The sequence below is a fragment of the Excalfactoria chinensis genome, chromosome 1 (genome assembly GCF_039878825.1).
Source record: "Excalfactoria chinensis isolate bCotChi1 chromosome 1, bCotChi1.hap2, whole genome shotgun sequence".
Lineage (NCBI taxonomy): Eukaryota > Metazoa > Chordata > Aves > Galliformes > Phasianidae > Excalfactoria > Excalfactoria chinensis.
This window is the reverse complement of record NC_092825.1, coordinates 183,050,931-183,073,283: the sequence shown is the minus strand read 5'-3', so window position 1 is coordinate 183,073,283 and position 22,353 is coordinate 183,050,931. Positions and strand designations below refer to the sequence as shown.

Sequence of the window (22,353 nt, the reverse complement as noted above, 5' to 3'; positions counted from 1 at the left end):
GTGTAAAATGGCGCTGTGAGGGGGATGCAGGTTGTATGGGGGGGGTCTGCACGTTGTATGGGGGGGTCTGCACGTTGTATGGGGGGGTCTGCACGTTGTATGGGGGGGTCTGCACGTTGTATGGGGGGGTCTGCACGTTGTATGGGGGGGTCTGCACGTTGTATGGGGGGTCTGCACGTTGTATGGGGGGGGTCTGCACGTTGTATGAGGGCTGCATTGCTGCCCTGAGGAGGTTACTTGATGTGGTGAGTGGGGATGTTGGTGTCGGCCAACATGGGGGTGTAACGGGAGGGCTTAGTGCAGGAAAGCACCGCAGGGCTGCATGCAGTGGCTGTACTGTGTGACTGTGGTGCTGCTGAGCACCTGTCGTGGTTTCATTCCTGTGTGACCTATTCACACAATGGTCCGGGTTGGAAGGGACCTCAAGAATCATGAAGCTCCAACCCCCCACCACACACAGGGCCACCAACCTCCACATTGAATACCAGCCCAGGCTGCCCAGGGCCCCATCCAGGCCCCATCCAGCACCTCCAGGGATGGACGGGGCATCCACAGTCTCTCTGGGCAGCTGTTCCAGCACCTCCCCACTCTCATAGTAACCATCTTCCCCCTGACATCCAACCTCCATCTGCCCTCCTTCAACTCCAAACCATTTCCCTTGTCCTGCTGTTATCTCCCCTTTCAAAGATCTATTGTAGATGCCCCATCCCTGCAGGCACTCAAGGCCAGGCTGGATGTGGCTCTGACTGGCCCGATCTGGTGGTTGTGGTGACCGTTCACACAGCGGGGGGGGGGGGGGTTGAAACCAGGTGATCATTGTGATCCTTTTCAACCCAAGCCATTCTATGATTCTATGATCCTCCTTCACCAGCAGGGCCAGTTGGTCTCAATGATTTCTTGAAGTCCCTCTGTGATTCTGTATCCAGTTTGATTCTTGCTAAAGAAGTGGATTTTCCTATTGTGTTAGGAGACATGCTTGGTGTTGCTAAACCTACCCTTAAGTAAAACAACACGAGGTATAAGGGTACATCACACCCTCACCCTGGTCAGCAGCTGCATTGAGCTGTTCAGAAGGTTGGATTAAGGATGGCTTGGTGAGCCCAGCAAGCAATGAAAGCAGAGCTGGAGGAAGGTGTGTTAGCGCTGCATTCCCTTGTGTTGTTGAGAAGCTGGAACAAATGGGCTCTGAAGTGCTCTTGTCTCTATAGGGGTTCCGGCTGTTTGCAGTGTCTGTGGTTACATTTGTGCTGTCATGCAACTGAAGTACTCAGTTTGCTGAGTATCAACAGTGAGGAAGATGCCAAACATCATTTAATGCTTACTTTGAAACTCAACTGAATTCTCCTTTCCAGGTTTAAGGAAAGAAAGCTGATACAGACTGAAAATGTTTAACAAATCCTTCGGAACTCCTTTTGGGGGTAACACTGGCTTTGGAACAACATCAACTTTTGGACAAAGTAAGTCGTGCATCTCAATCTGTACTCTGGATTTCTCCAGTGCTTGGTGTGTTCTTTTCACTTGCTTGAGGATCACACAGAGGTGGGGTTTCTCTCTATGTAATGGGAGCAGAGTGCTGCTGTGGGCTGCCCAGCTCACTTGCTTGGCTGTGTTAGCAGAGAATCAGGACCCCAAGCCTGGTTCACAGGGTCTTTGTTTCAGCAGACACCAGCTCTTCTCATATTGCTTCCAAACTGAGATGGGTGCAGAGCAGCTTCCAGGTGCCCCAGTGGGTGATGGAGGCCTTGCAGGCTGGTGTGGGACTGAGCATCCTTGCCAGGTGTAGCAGTAGCTGACTCAATGCCACAGGCTCTTTCTCTAAGAGCTGTGAAAGCATTAATGGTGCTGCTTTGTGTATCTCAGATGCTGAGCTCTGGCTGGTCAGGTGCAGACTTTGGTTTGGAAGTTAGAAAGGCCATATCAGTGTTTAGTTTGTAGTACATGTGTTTAGAATATGCCTTTATCTTACCTGTGGTGCTGATTTTCCAGATGCTGGCTTTGGTACTTCAGGTGGAGGAGCGTTTGGCACATCAGCCTTTGGGGCAAACAACAACACTGGAGGCCTCTTTGGGAACACCCAGGCAAAGCCAGGTACTGCAATGTTATGACTATAGGCGAAATTCTGTCCTGAAAGCAATTCCTTTTAACACCAAAACCTCAAACCAAGCAGTGAAATAATTGCAAATGATTCACTGCTTGTTTCTGTCTGCAGGAGGGCTCTTCAGTTCGAACGCCTTTAATCAGCCAGCCACCTCCTCTACCAGCACTGGCTTTGGGTTTGGAACATCCACTGGCACATCCAGCAGCCTGTTTGGTACCACCAGCACCGGTGGAGGCCTCTTCTCATCTCAGAGCAATGCCTTCGCACAGAGCAAGCCCGCTGGCTTCGGAAGTGAGTCAAACACTTGTATATCTCCATGAGATGAATTAGCTTGACTGAAGGGCATGGAAAATTGGATGTGTGCGTGGACCTGGTACAAGTGTTAACGTGGAGTGTTAGTGTTTGGTTTCATTGTTATGGCCCACAGTAGGCAGGTGCCAATGTGATATGCTACAAAATCCATAGCTGTGATTCTAGCCATGAGTTTTAAACTAATTCACACGTAGTAACCAACTGGTGTTTCCTATTCTTAACTAGCCCTTGGCTTTACATGATTGTAGCTTTTCGTTCTGCTGCTGTAGAGTAGTGATGGTTGGTTTTGCTTCTGGGGCAAGAATGTTTGAAATGCCCCTTTAGCACTTCTGTAATTCCCTGAAGCAGAAACTTGTGAGGAAAGGAAAACCTCACTGGTTGCTTTTGGGCACATCCATTTAGGAGCGCTGCTGTCAGCAGGATGGAACTGGCTGCTGAGGTTTCTCTGGGGTGATGAGATGGAGAGGGGGGGGGAGATCTACACTATGTTAACAGACAGCAGGTTTCAAACAGTGCTGTGTTTATTTTTCTCCCTTGCAGTTTATTTCATTTCCAAACTGTTTTCTGATTCAAATGGGATGTTTGGCATTAAGTTTTGAATTAATGGCTGTTTTAGTGCTTATCTTTCTGTTCCCATCTGTTTTTTTTTTAGACTTTGGCACAAGTACCAGCAGTGGAGGTCTCTTTGGAACCACCAATACCACTTCCAATCCCTTTGGAAATCCATCTGGCTCTCTGTTTGGCCCAACCAGCTTTACTGCTGCTCCAACTGGCACAACCATTAAGTTCAATGTAAGTTCTGCTTCACCCTCCTAATTCAGCCTCTTTGCTGTAGGAAGTGTTACCTTTTGCAGTTCTTTGTGTGAAGCGCTACCTGGATCCCTGAGCTTAAAATAAGAAAGTAGGTAATGCACAAGTATGCAGTGTTTAGAAATTGCTTGGAATTGCCTTTAGTCAGACTGCTGCAGTGAAAATGAGGTGTGTAATTAACTGCAAAGAACCAGACTTTCCTTTTGTTCTAATTAAACATCTCAGAGTAATACCCTGTGTAGGTGTGAGATGTTACAGGGTGGGCCTTCCTGGACAGGTGATCACAGCTGAATGTATTCTGGAATGTGAGTCCAAATAAATGCTCCTATCAGTCACTGTTGCGTTGGGAATGTAAATGAGATTTGAACAGTGATTCCCTGTGTGTTTTATGGATGAGTTCCCTTTAAGAGGGGGGGGGGTCCTTGAAGGTTCCATGGCAGTTGAAAATGGAGGACGGCCTGGAAAAAGAGCTGTTGGAAATGGGGTAACTAATATCTGCCCAAAAGGCTTCTTTCTCCCCAATAGCTGTTCAGTTTAAGGGTGAAGTGAGCTGGGAATTACGTTAACTGATGTGACAGAGCAGGGCCTTGCCTGGTTGAAGGCACAGCTGTGATGATCAGCTTAGGCAGTGCTGGAGTGGCACTGTGTACTTCTTCCCTGTTTCCATCTTACTGTACTAGGCTGGAAGATAATCAGGGATAGTGAGATCCCTGTGTGCAGCTGGGGGATTTGTATCCTGAGCTTAAGTAAACTGCTTCACAAAGTGAAACTGAAAGCTGATGACTCTGCGTTGTTCCGAGGGTTAGCAGGGTAAATTCCTCTACTGCTTGTCACTTTGTTACAGCTCTAAGATAACAGACATACGCAGCTTCAGTTCCTGTATTGAATTTAGGTTTTCACAGAATGACTTGGGGTGGAAGGGACCCCAAAGATCATGAAGCTCCAACCCCACCACTGCAGGCAGGGTCACAAACCTTCACATTGAATACCAGCCCAGGCTGCCCAGGGCACCATCCAAGCTGGCCTTGAACACCTCCAGGGATGGACGGGGCATCCACAGCCTCTGTGGGCAGCTGTTCCAGCACCTCCCCCACTTTCTATAAAGAACAGCATCTGCTCCCAAACAACTACAACAATCAATAGACACCTCTCTGGATTTTACATCTGATAGTTTAACTTCTTCTCTTGCAGCCCCCAACTGGTACGGATAGCATGGTCAAGTCTGGAGTTAGCACCACTATCAATACGAAGCACCAATGCATTACTGCTATGAAAGAGTATGAGAGCAAATCTCTCGAGGTCAGTCCATGATGTTCAAACATCTTTATTTGGTACAGCTGTTAATGAGTGTTGTTTTAGCAGAGCTTTTTTGGACTGTGATAAATATTGTATGTGCTTGTAACAAGTGCAGCTTTCAGTATCTACATCATGCACAGAAGTGGCATGAAACAAAACGCGTTGCTGTGTTGGTTTTTAATGTGTTCACTGCAGTTTCTGAAGAGCTGAAATTGCATCTTGCTGTGTCTCAGGAGGGTGAGGTCCTGCTGGGAGCACTTGTGCTGATGAGATAACAGCAGAAGCCACAACAAAACTCAGTTGTTTTGATGTAAACCACTGCTCTCAAGGATATAGCCAGGAAACCCTCCTGTTCCAGTTTGCTTAACTGACACTTGAAAACAGGTGTACTCTGAAAAAGCCATTAGAAACAAAATTGAAGCCCAGGCATAACTGCAGTGATGCATCATCTCAGCTCAGGTCTTGTTGATGCAGTTCTTTTTTTCCCCAAATGTGGAGCTGTTAGCAGCTGTTGTTGGTACCTTTGTCCTGGAGCAGGCTGGGAGCTGTGTGAGCATATTTATGGCGTGGCTTTCACTTTATTCTTTGCAAAGAGAAATGGGTTTTCCTTTCCTAGGAGCTGCGTTTAGAAGACTACATGGCGAACAGGAAAGGGCCCACGAATCCTGTGGGAGCAGGAGCCACAACAGGCTTGTTTGGGACTTCCACTGCTACTTCAAGCACAGCTACAGGACTTTTTGGCTCTTCTACCACTAATACAGGTTTCTCATATGGACAGAATAAAACTGCTTTTGGAACTAGTAAGTACTACCTGCATGCTGCTCAACTGTGACTGGATATGCCAATGTTTTATTAAGCTATTTAAAATGCAGAAGGATGAGGAAACACTGGTGTGAGCTTAGACTTTGGCTGCATTATCAACATTCCATAATCAGGTGTTTGCCATAGAGATGTGCATTGACCATATTCAGGGTTTGTATGCTTCTGCATCCCCATTGCTTTGCTGGCTAGAAGTTCATTAGAGTATCTCTTTACAAGGCACTGTGATACAGTTACAAGTGGAACCACCAGGATGCTGCTGTTCACTGGAGGGATAGCATCAGTGGGCTAAAGATGAAATCAGGGTTCTCCTGCTAATGAGCAGACGTGAATTCTCAGGCCACAAACCTGTACTTTTCTAATGACCTAATGAGACTTTGCCAGGATCTGTTCTCTAGACCCTTGTGTGTTGTGCCAGCCTGGTTTCACATCATTCAAGCATTCTTGGACGGAACGTAAAAGCCAAATGTGAAGTTAACTAGGATGATTTGTTGCTTCTGAGGTTAGAATGTGTCTGTCCTTGCTGGCAGGCCCTGCTGGGCTTTATCTTTAGGTTTGCTGTGGGGGCTGATCTAAGCTGCAGTCCTTGAGAGAGATGGACCTGCAGGAGGCTGTCTGTGCAGCCTGCCCACTGAGGCAGACCTTCCTGTGCTTGCCTTGCAGTCAGCTTGGAGGAAAGCTCTGCAGAGATAGCAAGGAGAGCTGACAGATAAGAACTTGTCTATGGGCAAAGCTGTGAGAGTTACAGAACACTGTTAGCAGCATAGGGAACTCTGGCTGCCTATCCTTTTCCTGCCACCGGGCTCTTTTTGCCTGCAGGTGGCACAGCTTTCCTTGTCCTGTGAATAACCAGTGGACCATATAAAAACTGGTGTGTTTTTGATCAGATTTGTCTGTTAGATTAAATTTGCTGGTAATTCTGGGCGTTAATTATAGAATCATAGATTGACTTGGGTGAGAAGGGACCTAAGGGATCATCGAGATCCTACCACTCTGCCAACCTCCAACTTGTTTGTGTTGTAGCTACGACTGGCTTTGGAACAGGAACGACAGGAGGTCTTTTTGGGCAGCAGACTCAAACTACAAGTCTGTTTAACAAACCTTTTGGTCAGGCCACGACGACTCAGAACACAGGCTTTCCCTTTGGGAATACCAGCACTCTAGGACAGCCAAACACAAGCACAATGGTAAGATGAGTTGTTTAAACCCTGTATGTGCTGTGATGTGCCTGTTCCAGCTGGAAGGGGTGGGGGGGGGGGTTTGTGATGCAGTAACCCCAGTTTTCCTTCAGATAATGAAATTCCCATCATTGTTATTGGTTGGTTAACATTCCGTGCTGTAATTCCTGGTGGCTATTGAGCATCATTGGTGGGTTCATTTGTTGAAGACACACTACGTGGCTGTAATGCGTTGCATAGCCAGATGCCTACGTATGTGCTTTATTCCTTGGTATGCCATGACTTCTCTCAGAAAACCCTTTGGAATGGTTATTGCCCATCTTTATAGCTCACAGTGGGGGAGGAAATTATGGGATGGAGCACAAATTCCTCTGTTTGTTTTCCTTACTGTAACTAATTGCCTGAATGAATAAAGCTCCTGAAATGTTTCTCTCCTGTCATTTCCCATTGTCAGAAGGAAAAATCCTTCAGTATTTACCCACACGTTTTGGTGCTTGTTCTTTTGTCATCAGAGCTGGACTTCAGAAAGCTTTGTGGCATTATCTTAATGGGGTTCCTCTTTCTAGGGTATCTTTGGGGCCACTCAGCCCTCGCAGCCCGGTGGCCTTTTTGGAACAGCTGCCACTACTAATGCTGGCACTGCATTTGGAACGGGAACCAGTCTTTTTGGACAAGCAAACACAGGATTTGGTGTTGGCGGTTCGGTACGTCCATACTTTTTATAAATAAAACTAATGAAAATCAAATGCAGTGGCATCTAGAGTCCTCTTACTGTGTGTTGACCTCACTCAGAGTAGTGGTGTCAATGTTAAGGTGCTGGAAGTGCAGAAGTAGTGCAGTTCCTTCTAAGCAGATCTAGTCAGTAGAGTTAGCAATGCCTTCAGTGATGCAGGGCAGTAAGAGAGGCCACATGTGGCTGGGGGTGCCTTGGAATGCAGCTGACAGTACAGGCCTTTATGTTTTGGTGTTTGGAATGAACTTGATTCTCGATAGCCAGTTATTTGGGTTTTAATGTGTTCACTGTGGGGAGAGGAGGTGGTTGCATATAACGCCACGGCTGGGAGCTGGGGTTATGCTTGGCTTTAGTTCTGCTTGCTTACTTGCAATCAAACTCTTACAGGCTTCTAATATCATGCTGTCAAGTTTCCAAATTGATGTTTTCTTTCTTCCAGACCCTGTTTGGTAGCAAACCTGCTGGATTTGGAACCACCACGACCAGTACCTCGTTTGGTACAACCACTGGCGGCGGGCTCTTTGGTAACAAACCAACCCTGAGTTTAGGAACCAATACAAACACTTCCAATTTTGGTACATATAAAAAAAAGTGGGATTCAATCACTTAAAACTGTACTGCATATACCACACACCTGGCTGCTGAGTGTCGCATGCTAATGGTTGGGTATTAGAATCCTCAGGTAAGCTGTCCTTCTGATGGGTGTTGCTGCAGAGGAACACCTTGGATCCTGCTTTGTACCTTTCCTCTGAGGTGCTCCCTGACTTATGACATAGATAGTTAAGGAGAAGTCCCACCGTTTCAATTAATGCTTAGGAAGGTGTATCCTGTAATTAAGAACTATTGAAATCCAAGAACTTATACAACATTGTGCGTCTACAGCCTGTTACACACCTGTGGTTGCAAAGGAGTGCTCAGGGACAGAGTGCTGTCTGTGGTTTGATGGCAGATCTAAGAAATATATGAGAGAGAGAGAGAGCAGCTGTCTTTCATACTTTGAGAATCTCTAGTTCTGAAGGCTGAGATCCTGCATTACTGTTTGCCTCTGACACTGGTGGTGTTTGTTGTTCAGTGTGTGATCAGGCAGGAGAAATGTCCAGGGCTGGATGTGGCTCTGGGCAGCCTGGTCTGGTGGTTGGCAACCCTGCATGTAGCAGGGGGGTGAAATGAGGTGATCATTGCAGTCCTTTTCAACCCAGGCCATTCTATTAAATGTGAACTTGTTCAAGTCACTGTCAGGTTGCCTTTGTCTGCTGACACGGAGAGCAGCAGAACTGCATTCCTCAAAGGGAGCAGGACTGGGTTTACAATGTTGGAGATCCTGACATCTTTCCTGTCTACAAAAACAGATGAAAAAAGGGATATTCTGCCATATTCATCTTCTATAAAGAGGAAAGGACTTGTCCAGCTCTTAGGCTGCCAGGGCAGCACTGCATTGCACTGCAGTCCCATTGTGGTGACTTCCAAATCCCTTGTTGAACTGAGAGCCAGATAGCCATGTTAGTTAGGGCTCTGATGCTGTGTAGTAGAGAGCAGTAGCAGTTCCAGTGTCCCTGTTAATTTCCCTGCATTGTTTGCAGCAATACAATGCATAGGAATAGTTTGGGTGCAGGGTGCTTCTGATGTCAGTTTGTGACTGTGGTTTTCTAGCTTAATTCTGTCCTTACACTAAATTAATGGCTGCATAATTAACCATTAACAGAATGGTTTCACAGCCTTCAGTTTGCAATCTAACCTGTGTAGTGGTAGCTTGGGGTGACGTTTAGAGATGTGTTTTTGAGCTGTGCACTCTTGTATCGGAGCTGCTCCTTGCTTTGTCAGTAAGAATCAGGGGTGTGTGTGTGGTATAGGCAGTGTGCAGTGGGTATGTTCCCTTGCAGGCAGTTCAAGAAGCTAAATGTGCTTTATTCTGTTGCCTGTTAGAGCATCGTAATGTCCTTTTTGGCTTCATAAAGTACTGAGTTTTGTAACAGATTTAAAAGCATTAGAAAGCAAGACAATACATTTCTAAACTAATGTGTTCAGTTGTATATTCATGACTCGTATACGTTCTTTTTTACCACTAAAGTCCCTTCTTGCTCTTTGTTTAACATGCATTTTTGGGAATGGCGTGTTAAATTTGACCTTAACTGTAGCGGAGCTGTCTTTGAGTGGCTAATGCTTATTTATGTTTGAAATTTCATTGCTAATAGCTTTAGATTAATGAGCTCCTGTTTGTGTCCTTGAAGGTTTTGGTGCCAACAATGCTGGAAATAGCTTGTTTGGAAACAAGCCCGCAACGGGGACTCTGGGAACTGGGCTTGGGACAGGATTTGGAACAGGTAAGCAGTTTGCTGGCTTGTTTTGTGTCTGCTTAAACATAGTCCTCAAACTTTGGTGAAGTCTTTGTATCACTCACTAACTCTGGTTATACAGCAATGGCTGTGTAACCAGGTGACATGCCTTGAAGGCTCTGCTGGTCTAATTGCATGTGTCTGGGTTGTCTGTAGCATTCACGCACACCTCGAGCCTTGCAACTTGAGAATGGATTCTTTATGGGCTAAATTGGTTATTCAGATTGTTATAGTGAGTTTTCTCATGCCGTAGCACTCGGGGCAGGACAGACTTCGTTATTTGGAAACACCCAACCTAAACTTGGTGGGACGCTGGGAACAGGAGCCTTTGGCGCACCAGCATTCAATACCTCCACTGCTACTCTGGGCTTTGGAGCCCCTCAGCCTGCTGTAGGTAAGTGTACATCAGCCTGAGTTCGGTCACTGCTTCCTTCCTGGTTTCAGACATATGTGAGCATGGAAGGACACCCTGCTCCAGTACCTGTTGAAAGATTTCAGTTCTTGGAATTAAAAATAAGATGCTTTATGCTCTTAAATGTCTCGTAACGTGATCTCTGTAGGATCTTAATGGGAACTAAAATGAGATGCTGTAAGATGGGCAGATGGAAGAGGCCTTTTCTGCAGAGAGGACTTTAGATCTAGGTTTGATCACTGCAGCAGGAATGGCAGAGTTGCAGCCAAGATTTTTTTCTTTTCCAAAGCATTAACATATTAATGCTTCAAAAATCCAATGTTTGAAGTAAAGATGGTGGAAGGCCAGGCTTGTTCTGCTGTTGTAGCTCCCTATGCTCTCAGAGACCCTGTGGCTGAGGGGTTGTCTTTTCTGTCTACCTTGTTTCTATCCATGTTGACTGCTGAAAACTGTTCTTTTAACAGCACTGACAGATCCTAATGCATCGGCTGCTCAGCAGGCGGTCCTCCAGCAGCACCTCAATAATTTGACTTACTCACCCTTTGGAGATTCTCCTCTCTTCAGAAACCCCATGTCAGACCCAAAGAAGAAAGAGGAGGTGAGTGTATTAAACTCAGTTTTCTGGGAATGGTTTGAAATGACTTCAGTTTATATAATGTGTTCTCCATCTTCACTCAAGTACGCAGTGAGCAGCGTAAGGACTTGCCATCCATATGCTTGTACTGATGCAAGATAGGCCTTTTCTTTCCTTAATGCTATCCAGGACAAACTCCTTGTGCTGGGGTTTCATCTACTTCTCTTGATACATCATTACTTGACTTTGGAGTCCCTGCTGAGAGTCGTGTTGTGTGACTGTCTGTGTTTGGCATATTTGTAGCATCTTGCTTGAGCTTTGCTTATGACAATCTTCTTGAGCTGTTGTTTGGTTTAAAAACCACCAATACACACTTCTCAGACTTGTGAGGGATAAGGGATGTATAAATGGCTGCTGTCCTTCCATGTTCTGGAGGGTGAGTGTTCCTGCCTAGTTAGTGGAACCTATCGCAGTGCTCCCAGGTGTCTCCTTCCCAGGCTGAAGGACACAGAAGCATAGAATGGCCTGGGTTGGAAAGGACCATAATGAAGGGACCATAATGATCATCGAATGGTGGCTGCTGCTTTCCTGTTTGCAGACTTAGCTGTTTGTGAGGCTGGGCATGGATCACAGATATGCACATGCAGATGTGTACCTACACACAGTGTACTGAGGCACTGCCTTCACAGCACCCACATAGAGCACCACGGGGATTCACAGGGGTGGAGCAGAGACAGCCAAATCACTTTGTCTTTGGCTGACAAGGGTTGAAGGTCCATAGTGAAAGTGTACAGACTCTGCCCTGTGGGCTCACCTGTATATTTGTGTGGAGTTTTAGAGCTTTAGCTTTGTCTCTGTCTGCCCAGATCCTGAACCCTCCCAGCTGGACTCCTCTGCCTGGTATCCTTACCAGCTTCAGCCAGCTTTGTGTCTGTTCATGTTTATTGGTGTCCCATCATATCTTTCACTTCTTTAAGGCCCTTGTCTTGGTAACAAAGCAGGTACTGTCACCTTCCACCTATCTGTACAGTACATGGTATGGAAATGCCAATTCTCCTTTTTCTTTTCCAGCGGCTGAAACCGACCAACCCAGCAGCTCAGAAGGCCTTAACAACACCCACCCACTACAAACTGACTCCACGTCCAGCAACCAGAGTGCGCCCAAAGGCTTTGCAGTCTGCAGGCTCTGCCAAGTCTCAACTCTTTGATGGCCTCGATGATGATGAGCCATCCTTATCCAATGGTGCCTTCATGCCAAAGTTAGTTCTTCTTTTCTGCATATTGGAGGGTGGAGGTGCAGGAAGAACCGTAGTATGGCTTCATTTCTGATCAGATGAAGTCCTGAATTCCATCAGTTCTTGTTACCTGTTGTAAATAGGAATAGCAGTAACAGGGTTTGTTATACTTTGGAGATAAATATTTTCTATAGGGGAGATAAAAATGGTCATCTTCAACTACTAAATGCAAAGAAGCTGTGAAAGTAGGCGATCATTGGAAGTTAGTTAGAAATTAAACAAGGGAAGTTTGTACAGTATGCAGCTCTATGTTACACAGATAGAAGGGCTGCTAGGGTTGCTAATGCTGTCAGTGTGAAGGAGGATTGATGATGATTTCATGGCCTGTCTGGTTCTGTATCAGATTCTCAGTGTTGGAATGGAGCAGTAATGCTGTGCATGTGTCCTACTGAAGCTTTTGGTTTCAGCCTTTAGGGATGCTGGTGGCAATCCTGAAAAGGGCTTTAGACAGTTTTTGTTCTTGTTTAATTAAATGGAGGTACTTTGGAGGAAGATGAATCAGATACTGAAAGACCCTCTAAGCATGAACAAAAAGAGAAAGTTATTTTTGAGCTTAGTTTGCATTTCTCTTTGCTTTGTTTTCTTTGTTAGGAAGAGCATCAAGAAGTTGGTTTTGAAGAACCTCAGCGGCAGCAGTCTGTTCTCTCCTGTCAATCGTGAGAATGATGACCTGGCATCTCCATCGGAGTACCCTGAGAATGGAGACAGGTATGGTGATAGGTGACGTGCGTGTGTTTAAGCTTGAAAGAAGTACAGACTGGTTGTTCCCCTCTCTAGATGATGGTTGAGAAAGGAGGTAGTTATTTCTAGGGATGTCAGACATTGTTTTAGAATGACTGTAACAAACGGTGCCTTCGTGTTTGGTCATGGTGTCTGCAAGATTTAATCGTTCCATGCTTCTAAAGCAGCGTATTTGGGGCAGAAAGGGAGTGTGTTTCCTTAGAATCACTGCATCTTTCAGGTTGCAAATGACCTTGGGAGGTGTATCTGTTCTGCAGAGTCAACACTGAATTCAGACCGGGTTGTTGAAGACTTTATCAGTGTGGAGCTCTGTGGATGGAGATCCCACAACCTCTGCTCCAACACTTGGCTGTCCTCATTGATTTCCTTGTTATTATTTGACTATCGTTTCTCACCTTCCTGCCATGCATGTCAGTGCAGACCCTGACTCCTGGCTTTTGCTGTTGGAAAGCTGCTGTTACATTTCCCTTATAGCCCTTTTCTCCAGGCTGAGCAGCCCATTTCCCTCAGCCTCCTCTATGGGCACCCTGAGGGCGTTGTGCTATGCCAACACTGAGCGTCTCAGTATCTTTCTTGCATTGTGAGGCCCAGATGGGATGCAGAATGCCAGGGTGCTGAGCAAAGGCAGAGTAAAGGGGAATGAAAAGTGCTTTCCCTTTACCTGCTGCCTCTGCAGTTCATTGAGGAGTAATTTTAGTACAGAAAGCATTGAGTTGCTTTTTGTACTGAAAGACACTGAAGTTTAATGCTGACGTGAGCGCATTAGGACTAACTGATGCCATTTTGTTTGTTCTTCATCGTTCAGGTTCTTTTTGTCGGTACCTCCTGATGAAAACCACAGACAAGATGGTGAGCGTGAGGAGGAGGAGGATCACCACGAAGTGACGAGGTTTTACACCAACCCCATTGCCAAGCCCATCCCACAGAGCCCTGAGAACACTGTGCACAAACACCAGAACAGCGTGGATGACACCATCGTGGCCCTCAACCCACGGGCAGCCCTGCGGAACGGCCTGGAGGGCAGCAGTGAGGATGCCTCATTCCATGATGATTCCCTCCACGATGAACGTGAAGAAGAGACTGAGACGGTGCACCACGTCCATCCTGCAGGTTGGATTGTTGGTGGGGCAGGGGTTGTCCTCTGTAAATCTTGGTGATGTTTAACGTGTGCTTCTTGTGCTGTTTTGGATCCTCAGCTCTTAGTTTCACTCCCTGCTTTCCGCAGGGTACAAATGACGTTTCTCACTCTCATGTCACACATATGAGAGTTACTGAGCAAACTGCATTTCATCACTCAGTGTTGAGTTAGTGGTGTAGTGAGATGTGGAAGGGAGAAGAAAGGAGCCCAGTCTGTAATTCTCCCATAGCAAACACTTGTCTGCAGTCCTGACCAAGGACTATCTACTAATCTACTTAGACTCGTGGTTCATAGCAGTGACAAAGAACATTATAGAAGTATCCAGGAAAGGAGTGGGCCCACATGGTTGTGCCTCTCAATGGATCTATATTGCATCTGTTCAGTACTTTCAGTTCTGGTTTAGTGTGGAGTGAAACTGGAAGACGAAGGCTGAAGGGCCTCAGGTCACTTCCATATAACCGAGGCTTTACAGCTTCACAAGTGGAGAGGTGGAGGGTTGTCTTGGCTTGTTAAACTTGTGAGGGTCTGGAGAAGCTGGTAGAGGAAAAAGACTTGTTCACCTTTTCATTTTATATGGCGCACCTTGTAAAACCAGGAAGTGCTGCGTTCAGAGTAAACGTTTTCAGAAGCCTCAGCAGCAAGAAATTGCAAATGCAGAATGCTTACAGATGGTTTGAAAAGTCGTGAGACAAACTAATAGCTGAAAAGAGCATCAGGGGGTGCTGAACGAGAAGTGCTGCATCTGCTCATAAGGAGCTGCCAAATTAGGTGCTGGAAGAATGTCTGTCAGGCGTTGCCATGTGTATTTGTGTTTTCTGGTTTTGCCTGTCTATCCGCTGCTGTTCTCTGGTAGAGATGGGCTGTGATGCTGAGGAGCCTGCCATGGCTCTGCAGGATGTGGAACTGGGGCATTTCCCTGCTTGTGTTGCACTGATTTGCAGTTTGCTAAGAGCCATCACTCTGTTTCTCTCACAAGCCTGGACAGCTGAGTCACCAGCGGTGTTTAAGCTGAGAGCTTTGCCATCAGCACAGTTCTTTGTTCTTCCTGTTGTAGGAATTGTTCTAACCAGAGCTGGCTATTACACCATCCCACCTATGGAGGAACTGGCCAGGTTTACCAATGACAGAAATGAATGTATTGTGACCGACTTCACCATAGGCCGTAAAGGTGAGCACCTAAAGCATTTTCACATTGGAAACGATCATTTTTAATGCTGTGCCAACTGAATATGAGCTCCATAATTCGGCTTAATGGCAAGCAGTGCCTCTGCATTGTGAACAGCTTGCACTGAAAGGAGAGATCTTTCAGATTGACAGTGCTCAGCTGGTCTGAAAGCTGGAGTGGGAAAACAAACTAAACCAGCTGTAGCTTTTAGGATGCCTGCCATCCTTGAGCAGAGAGATGGTTAGAGGGGAACTTGCAGGAGCAGAATGCAGACCTGATGGTCGTTTCACTCTTAATTACTGCCTGCACTGGAGCTGGCTGGGCTCTGATGCAGAGCCTCAGCTGTATTCTTTATTGCTTCTATTAATAATTAAAACTACGTATAGCATGTACTGCTTTTAAACACTCAGTCCAGTCACGCCATACAACCGAGGGTGTGGTTGGCAGCTGTTGGCAATATCAATACACAAAGCTTTCAGTGCCAAAGAATTGGCAGCTAAGTCGATGACATCTTCAGTATGTTCATACTGGGAGGTGGGAGTCACCTGTGCTCTGTTCTGAGGTGTGGCAAAGCTAGGTGGGAAAAGAGAAATAGAGCAGGGACGTAAGCTGCCTGTCAGGAGATGTTATTCAAGGGCAAATTGTGATGCTTGGCTATCTTTGTTTTGCTTTCCAGGTTATGGATCGATTTTCTTTGAAGGAGAAGTCAATCTAACTAACTTAAATCTGGATGAGATCGTCCATATCCGGAGGAAAGAAGTTATTGTCTACCCAGACGATGAAAGGAAGCCACCTGTTGGTGAAGGCCTTAATAGGTAATGCTATGCATGTGTTTTGGGGGGGGGGAGCAGTCTATAAGGATGTTTTTAGTGTGTTGGCAGCGTTTGCAGGCAGCTACTGGGAAATGTAAATCTACAGAGGGCGATCAGGCTGCAGCACTGTGCAGTTGCTGGGTATCTGCAAGGTTCTTAACCAGGAATGTGGTTATAAACCTCTTCTGAGGTTCAGCAAGTTAATGAAGAGGCCCAACGTTCAGCTCCTGAGTGTACTCTGATAGCCCTGTGTGAAACCTTGTTATCTCTTGTGCTTTTGTCCTCCTCTAACAGACGAGCTGAAGTTACATTAGATGGAGTTTGGCCTACTGATAAAACTTCTCGTGGCTTGATAAAAAGCCCGGAACGACTGGCAGAGATGAATTATGAGGGCAGGCTGGAGTCTGTATCTCGGAAGCAGGGCGCTCGTTTCAAGGAGTACCGCCCTGAGACTGGATCTTGGGTGTTCAAGGTAATGGTTCTGTTCCCACTATGGGCTAACTTGAGTATCAGAGGCAGTCTGAAGTTAGAATCTTCCAAGAGCTGAATTCAAACTGTGCTGAAATCTCAGGTCCTTTCCTGCAGCGTAAACTGTCCTGACTGAACTGGCCCAAACTTCTCTTGAGTGGCAGAAAGCATTTAGTGGAAGTGCTTCCTTACTTAGTGCATGACTGAGCACTGGCAGTGGTACTCAGAGAGGCTGAGGAATCTCAGAGCACCAGCATAATGCTGGGCACCCTGCACTCAGTGTTTCACACATCCAATCACAGAGTGGCCCAGATTGGTAGGGACTTCAAGGATCATGAAGCTCCAACCCCCCACCACAGGCAGGGCCACCAACCTCCACATTGAATACCAGCCCAGGCTGCCCAGGGCCCCATCCAAGCTGGCCTTCAACACCTCCAGGGATGGACGGGGCATCCACAGCCTCTCTGGGCAGCTGTTCCAGCACCTCACCACTCTCTCTATGAACACCTTCCCCCTGACATCCAACTTCAATCTGCCCTCCTTCAACTCCAAACCATTTCCCTTGTCCTGCTGTTATCTTCCCTTTCACAGAGTTGACCCCCCTCCTGTCTGTAGGCTCCCTTCAGGTCCTGGCAGGCTGCACTGAGCTCACCCTGCAGCCTTCTCTTCTCCATGCTGAACAAGCCCAGCTCCCTCAGCCTGTCTTTGTAGGGGAGGTACTTCAGCCCTCTGAGCATCTTTGTGGCCTCTGCACCCTCTCCAGCAGCTCCCTGTCTTGTGCTGGGAGCTCCAGACCTGGATGTAGTACTCCAGATGAGGCCTCATGAGGGCAGAGCAGAGATGGACAATCCCCTCCCTTTGGAGGTGATTGCTGCCCTGCTGGCCAGCCCTTTGACGTGTTTGTCCTTCTCATTGCACAGGTGGCACACTTCTCCAAGTACGGCTTACAAGATTCCGATGAGGAAGAGGAAGAGCATCCTTTAAAAGCAGAAGCAAAGAAGTTAAAAACCACACCGGTACCACCTCCAGGGCATCTACCACCCCAGCAAATGACCTTAAATGGCAAACCAACGCCTCCAGCTCAGGTAGAAGGAGGACAGTGACAAAAAGGGAATTGGAAAAATGCAATGTGAAGAATTATCTGGTGCCTGGGGAGGGGTTATTCGAGTGAGAAGTAGCCTGGAAACCGAAGAGCAAAACAGTATACAAACTTTCATAAACTCGGTAGCTCTTCTGACCTCTCAATGAGTGTTTGCATGTTCTTTTTCATTAAGGCACTTCATACTGGGGATGTAGGGGGGCTGGGAATGCATTCAGCCTTTGTTTCTCGAGCCTCTTCTAGACTGAACTTGGCATATTTGCCAACGAAGGAAGGAAAGCTTGTTTTTGTAAATAGTGATTATATAATTATAATGCCTTGTGCTGTCTGCCTTGAGAATGACGTTGTGCATTGCTTTGATTTGACAGTCATTTAGTAAGTGAGACTGTATGCTTCATATGCAAAGAACGTGCCCTATTTTTATTAAAAACTTCTTTTTGAGGCTGTATTCGTAAGCATACTGAAGTTGGATGTAATGGCTTCTGAAGCTTTGTGATACACCTTCGGTGTATGCCTGTGTGTAGGGGAGGCAGCACTCTGTCCCTTTACTGGTCAGCTCTTATGATCTAACATTAACTGCCTTCATACAGCCTCACTGCACCCGATACACTTGCATTATCCATGTGTGGTAAGCTAAACTAGTTTGGATTTTGTCACCCATAGTTGAACAGCTCCCATTTGGAAGGCAGTGTGGCACTGATGGGATGTGATGTGCACTTAATGCCGGCTGCTGAGGGCGTTTGTGAATGAGCTGTGGTTCTTATGAAGCAACCTCTCATAAAACAGCATAGAAGTGCAGAACAGGAGACTTCTCCAGAGCTTGTTGTGGGGTAGAAAGCACCCTTCAGCAGAAGGGCTGAGCAGCAGAGGATCCAGCATTTGGACAGGACTTGCTGGAAGGCTCTGCCAAAGCTGGTTTTGTTTTCCCCTTCAGTAATCTGTGAGTGACTGCAGTGAAAGCAGATCTCTAAGCTTGCAGCTCACTGAAGCACAGATCCTGTGCCAAGGCGCGTGTGCTGTTGCTCCTGACACCTTATATCATGGGGAAGCAGAGGAGTTCAATTTCTGTGCCTCTAAGGTCAAAACATGAGAGCATCTTCAGAGACAGTGATGTCAGATAGGTTGAACACTCATCTTCTGTAGCAGCACCTGGAGCTGGTCTCTTCATTGGCCAGTGGCTTTGGGTAGCTTGAGGATGAGGGTCTGCTCACTGCATAGTGAGAAATAGCAAGTTGTGCTTGTTCACTGCTTACACAACAGAATGATTTCATTACTTCTGTGATAGGAATTCTCATTCAATCAACCTGGAATGCGTTTCTATTTTATCTTACGCAGTCTGTGGTTTAATTTCAACTTCTGGAGAAGCACGTGAGCCTTTGCAGCACTGCCACCTTAGGTTATAGGGGCCTGGGCACAAATGCTTTTCAGTACAGCCAGCTCTGCTGCATTGTGGGAGCACAGAATGATAGAATGGCCTGGGTTGCAAAGGCCCACAGTGCTCATCCAGCTCCAACCCCCTGCTGTGTGCAGGTCACCAACCAGCAGCCCAGGCTGCCCAGAGCCACATCCAGCCTGGCCTTGAATGCCTGCAGGGATGGGGCATCCACAGCCTCCTTGGGCAACCTGTTCCAGTGCATCACCACCCTTGGGCTAAAAATCTCCCTCCTAAGATCCAACCTAAACCTCCCCTGTCTCACTTTAAAGCCATTTCCCCTTGTCCTATCACTGCCCACCCTCACAAACAGCCATTCCCCCTCCTGTTTATTCACTCCCTTCAAGTACTGGATGCCCACAATGAGGTCTCCCCGCAGCCTTTTCTTCTCCAAGCTAAACCAGCCCAGTTCCCTCAACCTTATAGCAGAGCTGCTCCAGCCCTCTGAGCATCTTAGTGGCCTCCTCCAGACTCTGCTGTGTGGGAAGCTTTCAGGAACTGGATTTGTGTTTTTCTGCTCTCACTAACTTGACTATTAATGATTTTATTAGTAGTGTGAGGTGCACAGCAGACAGATGTGCTGTGACCTTTCTGTATTGATGCACAATGAAGAGGGGCAGCAAAACTCTTGTTTATAAACGTGTTTGCACTTGTGAGTCTGTTCTGCTTACGGCAGGCACTGCTCCCTGCTGCCTCCATCTGCTACAAGTGCTGTCCTTACTGACTCATTTTTGCCTCCTCCGATGACCTTTGTGGCATTTCTTGGCTGACTTTAATGAGCTCAGTAGCAGCCCAATGGAGTATCTTACTGTATTACTTGGTGTGGTTGCCTGTGGGACGTGTGCCATGGGTTCCTTGCTCATCTATGTGCATTGTTCCCAGCAGTGTGTTGTACATCACTGCATCTGGGAAGCAGGCCAGCTGTAAAGATGCATCTTCCTCAGGACAACCCTATCTAAGGACATAGGATGGACTGGAGCTGGAGCCTGTGTTAGAAGCACATCAGGAGAGTTAAAGGGCTGGAACCTGGAAGATGCTCAGCTCATTAGGCACACACTGGTTATTATTGGCCAGGTGCTGCTTTCAGTCTGACCCATTAACTGCACTGTGCCAGCAGTGGATGCCCTTCTCCAAGGGTTTTGTCCTATCAGACTATTTTGCTAGTGAGGCTGGAAGGCAGCTGAGCAGCTTTGCAGAGCTGTCACATTCCATGCTGCGTGTGGGGCAGCTCAGCACACAGGTGGGCTTTGGGCTGGAGCTGATGGCACTGCTGGAGCACCATTCTGCTGCCTGTTTCTCTTGGGGACTGGCTGAACGTTCCTTGGCCCTGCCTGGAAGGTGAAGCTGAGTTCTTGTAAGCAGCTGGAGGTGATAGAGCTCACTTCAGGATCGTCACAGAGATGATGCCATGCGAGGGCCTTCAGAAACAGCCATGCATTGGGTTCTTCCTGCCTTGGACTGGAGCAGATGTGAGAAATGTAGCTACAGCTTGACGGTGTGACTTTCCAATCCAGTGACACGTGTCTTGGTTTACAATAATAATAATAAACTACATGTGCACACGTACTCTGTGAGCCAGTATTGTGTGACCATGAAGGTTATTGTGTCTGCTTGTAGAACATGGCCTCGTATTACACTGCATCCCAGCTAGGGAGGCAAAGCAGGTATCACAGTGTGATGCAACCAGTGCTGCACAGTCCCTGGTCCTGAGCTGGCTGCTGCCATCTGAAATGGCCCAGGTTCAGTTTTGGTCCAGGGAACTCGTTTGTGTGATAGCACTGTGGGGCAGAAGGGGATGCACAAACACTGCTTCTTTCCCCTGTCACCTGGAAATGGCAAGCTGAAGCTTCTGGCACTGAGTGGCAGACAGTGGTAACCTGCAGGAGGACACAACTAAGCTGTGACTTCACTTTAACTTGCGTTGTTACGTTGCAACGCTGAAGAAAATGGGAACGGGTTCTATATTCCTCCCTAAACTTAAATGGGAGTCTTGACACGAGCAAGGCAGCGCTCCGCTTCGCGTGCAGGTGATTGTGGAAGACATGAAGCACTTTTTCTTAGCGAGGAATTGTTGGAATCTGTTGTTGTCTGATGTGACCTCTGCCTGTATCTGCAGAGCCCCGAGGTGGAGCAGCTGGGCAGGGTCGTGGAGCTGGACAGTGACATGGCAGACGTCACCCAGGAGCCTCCCCAGGAGCCAGCTGTGGAGGACAGCATGGCAGAAGAGCAGGAGGCAGTGCCTGCTTCTGCTCACATCGCGTCGACGCTGGGCATTAACCCCCATGTCTTACAGGTGAGCTCTCGTGCTTTCCTCTCTGACGGAGGTGCTTTGGCCGTACCTGTCAGTGATGCTCGGTGTGCCTCTCCTGTCTGTGTGCTTCTGTGTTTGTGGGGGACCTTCAGAGGTCCAGAAAGCTCAATGAAGAAACACCAAAGCATCTTTAATGATATTAAGTTCTGAATTGGTGAGCTAATACCTAACCTGTGCTGCTTCAGACCCAAGGAAGGGACCTCAAGGATCATGAAGTTCCAACCCCCCCCCCCACCACAGGCAGGGCCACCAACCTCCACATTGAATATCAGCCCAGGCTGCCCAGGGTCCCATCCAAGCTGGCCTTGAACACCTCCAGGGATGGACGGGGCATCCACAGCCTCTGTGGGCAAACATTGGTAACCAGAGCTAAGATCTGAAAACCCGTGGTTGTTGTAGGACCTCGTGCCCATCCATTTATCAATAACTGTCCAGCTTGCTTTCATTCCTCCTAGACTGAGGCATGCAGTACTTGTGGTCTGAGTACCTTTAGTTGTACACAGTATGTGAAATTGATCTTTATTGGGAGAGGAGCAGATGAGATCAGCTGTCTGCTGCTAATGATTGCTGCCATGCGGGTTTGATTTATGCCCTTGTAGATTATGAAAGCTTCCTTGCTTGCTGATGATGACGACCTGGATTTAATCCTGGACCATCACTCTGGGAAGCAACCTGCAAAAATGGACACTTCTCAGGAGATCTGTTCTCCAAGGCTCCCTATCTCCAAATCCCAAGGACAGAAGAGATGCTCAGGTACTGTGGCAAACCCCATGCATTGCACGAAGAGTTCACTTTTAACATCAATAAGCAAAACCCTATTGCTGTCTGAGTGCGTGACAGAACAGATGCGTGCTGTGGCTTTGGCCTGCCCTCCTGCTCTACAGCCATCTCCCCAGGCTGCTGCTCCTGCCTTCCTCCTCTGGCCTCACAGCACACACAGCTGGTTTTTAAACACATCAGGGATGGTGACTCAACCACCTCCCTTGGCAGCCCATTGCAGTGCTTAACAACCCTTCCTGTAAAGTTTTTCCTGGTATCCAACCTAAACTTACCCTGGTGCAACTTGAGGCCATTTCCCCTCATCCTGTCACCTGTCACAGTGAGAAGAGACCAGCCCCGCTCTGCTGCAGTCACCTTTCAGGTATTGGAAGAGAGCAATCATGTCTCCCCTCAGCCTCCTCTTCCCCATACTAAGCAGCCCCAGTTCCTTCAGTCTCTCCTCATAGGCCGTATTCTCCAAGCCCTTCTCTGGACCTGCTCCAGCACCTCCATGTCCTTTCTGTACTGAGGTGCCCCAAACTGCACACAGTGTTTAAGGTCAGACCTC

General features: G+C 47.3%; 1 protein-coding gene across 3 annotated transcripts in view; it reads left to right on the top strand.

Moving 5' to 3' along the window:
- NUP98 (nucleoporin 98 and 96 precursor) overlaps positions 1–22,353 on the top strand; it is a 32,589-nt gene that overhangs the window by 286 nt on the left and 9,950 nt on the right. The window contains exons 2-22 of one of the 3 annotated variants that reach the window (XM_072327054.1): positions 1,353–1,457; positions 1,987–2,088; positions 2,210–2,389; positions 3,063–3,202; positions 4,412–4,519; positions 5,133–5,316; positions 6,359–6,522; positions 7,080–7,217; positions 7,686–7,743; positions 9,475–9,567; positions 9,833–9,973; positions 10,456–10,589; positions 11,637–11,824; positions 12,452–12,568; positions 13,407–13,711; positions 14,794–14,907; positions 15,581–15,719; positions 16,011–16,188; positions 17,105–17,269; positions 20,832–21,008; positions 21,626–21,779. In XM_072327054.1, coding sequence (XP_072183155.1) covers positions 1,385–1,457; positions 1,987–2,088; positions 2,210–2,389; positions 3,063–3,202; positions 4,412–4,519; positions 5,133–5,316; positions 6,359–6,522; positions 7,080–7,217; positions 7,686–7,743; positions 9,475–9,567; positions 9,833–9,973; positions 10,456–10,589; positions 11,637–11,824; positions 12,452–12,568; positions 13,407–13,711; positions 14,794–14,907; positions 15,581–15,719; positions 16,011–16,188; positions 17,105–17,269; positions 20,832–21,008; positions 21,626–21,779 — 3,052 coding nt within the window. In that variant the 5' untranslated portion in view covers positions 1,353–1,384. Of the gene's footprint in view, positions 1–1,352; positions 1,458–1,986; positions 2,089–2,209; positions 2,390–3,062; positions 3,203–4,411; positions 4,520–5,132; positions 5,317–6,358; positions 6,523–7,079; positions 7,218–7,685; positions 7,822–9,474; positions 9,568–9,832; positions 9,974–10,455; positions 10,590–11,636; positions 11,825–12,451; positions 12,569–13,406; positions 13,712–14,793; positions 14,908–15,580; positions 15,720–16,010; positions 16,189–17,104; positions 17,270–20,831; positions 21,009–21,625; positions 21,780–22,353 lie in introns of all 3 variants that reach the window. The other 2 variants (XM_072327053.1, XM_072327052.1) reach the window with 2 other exon arrangements.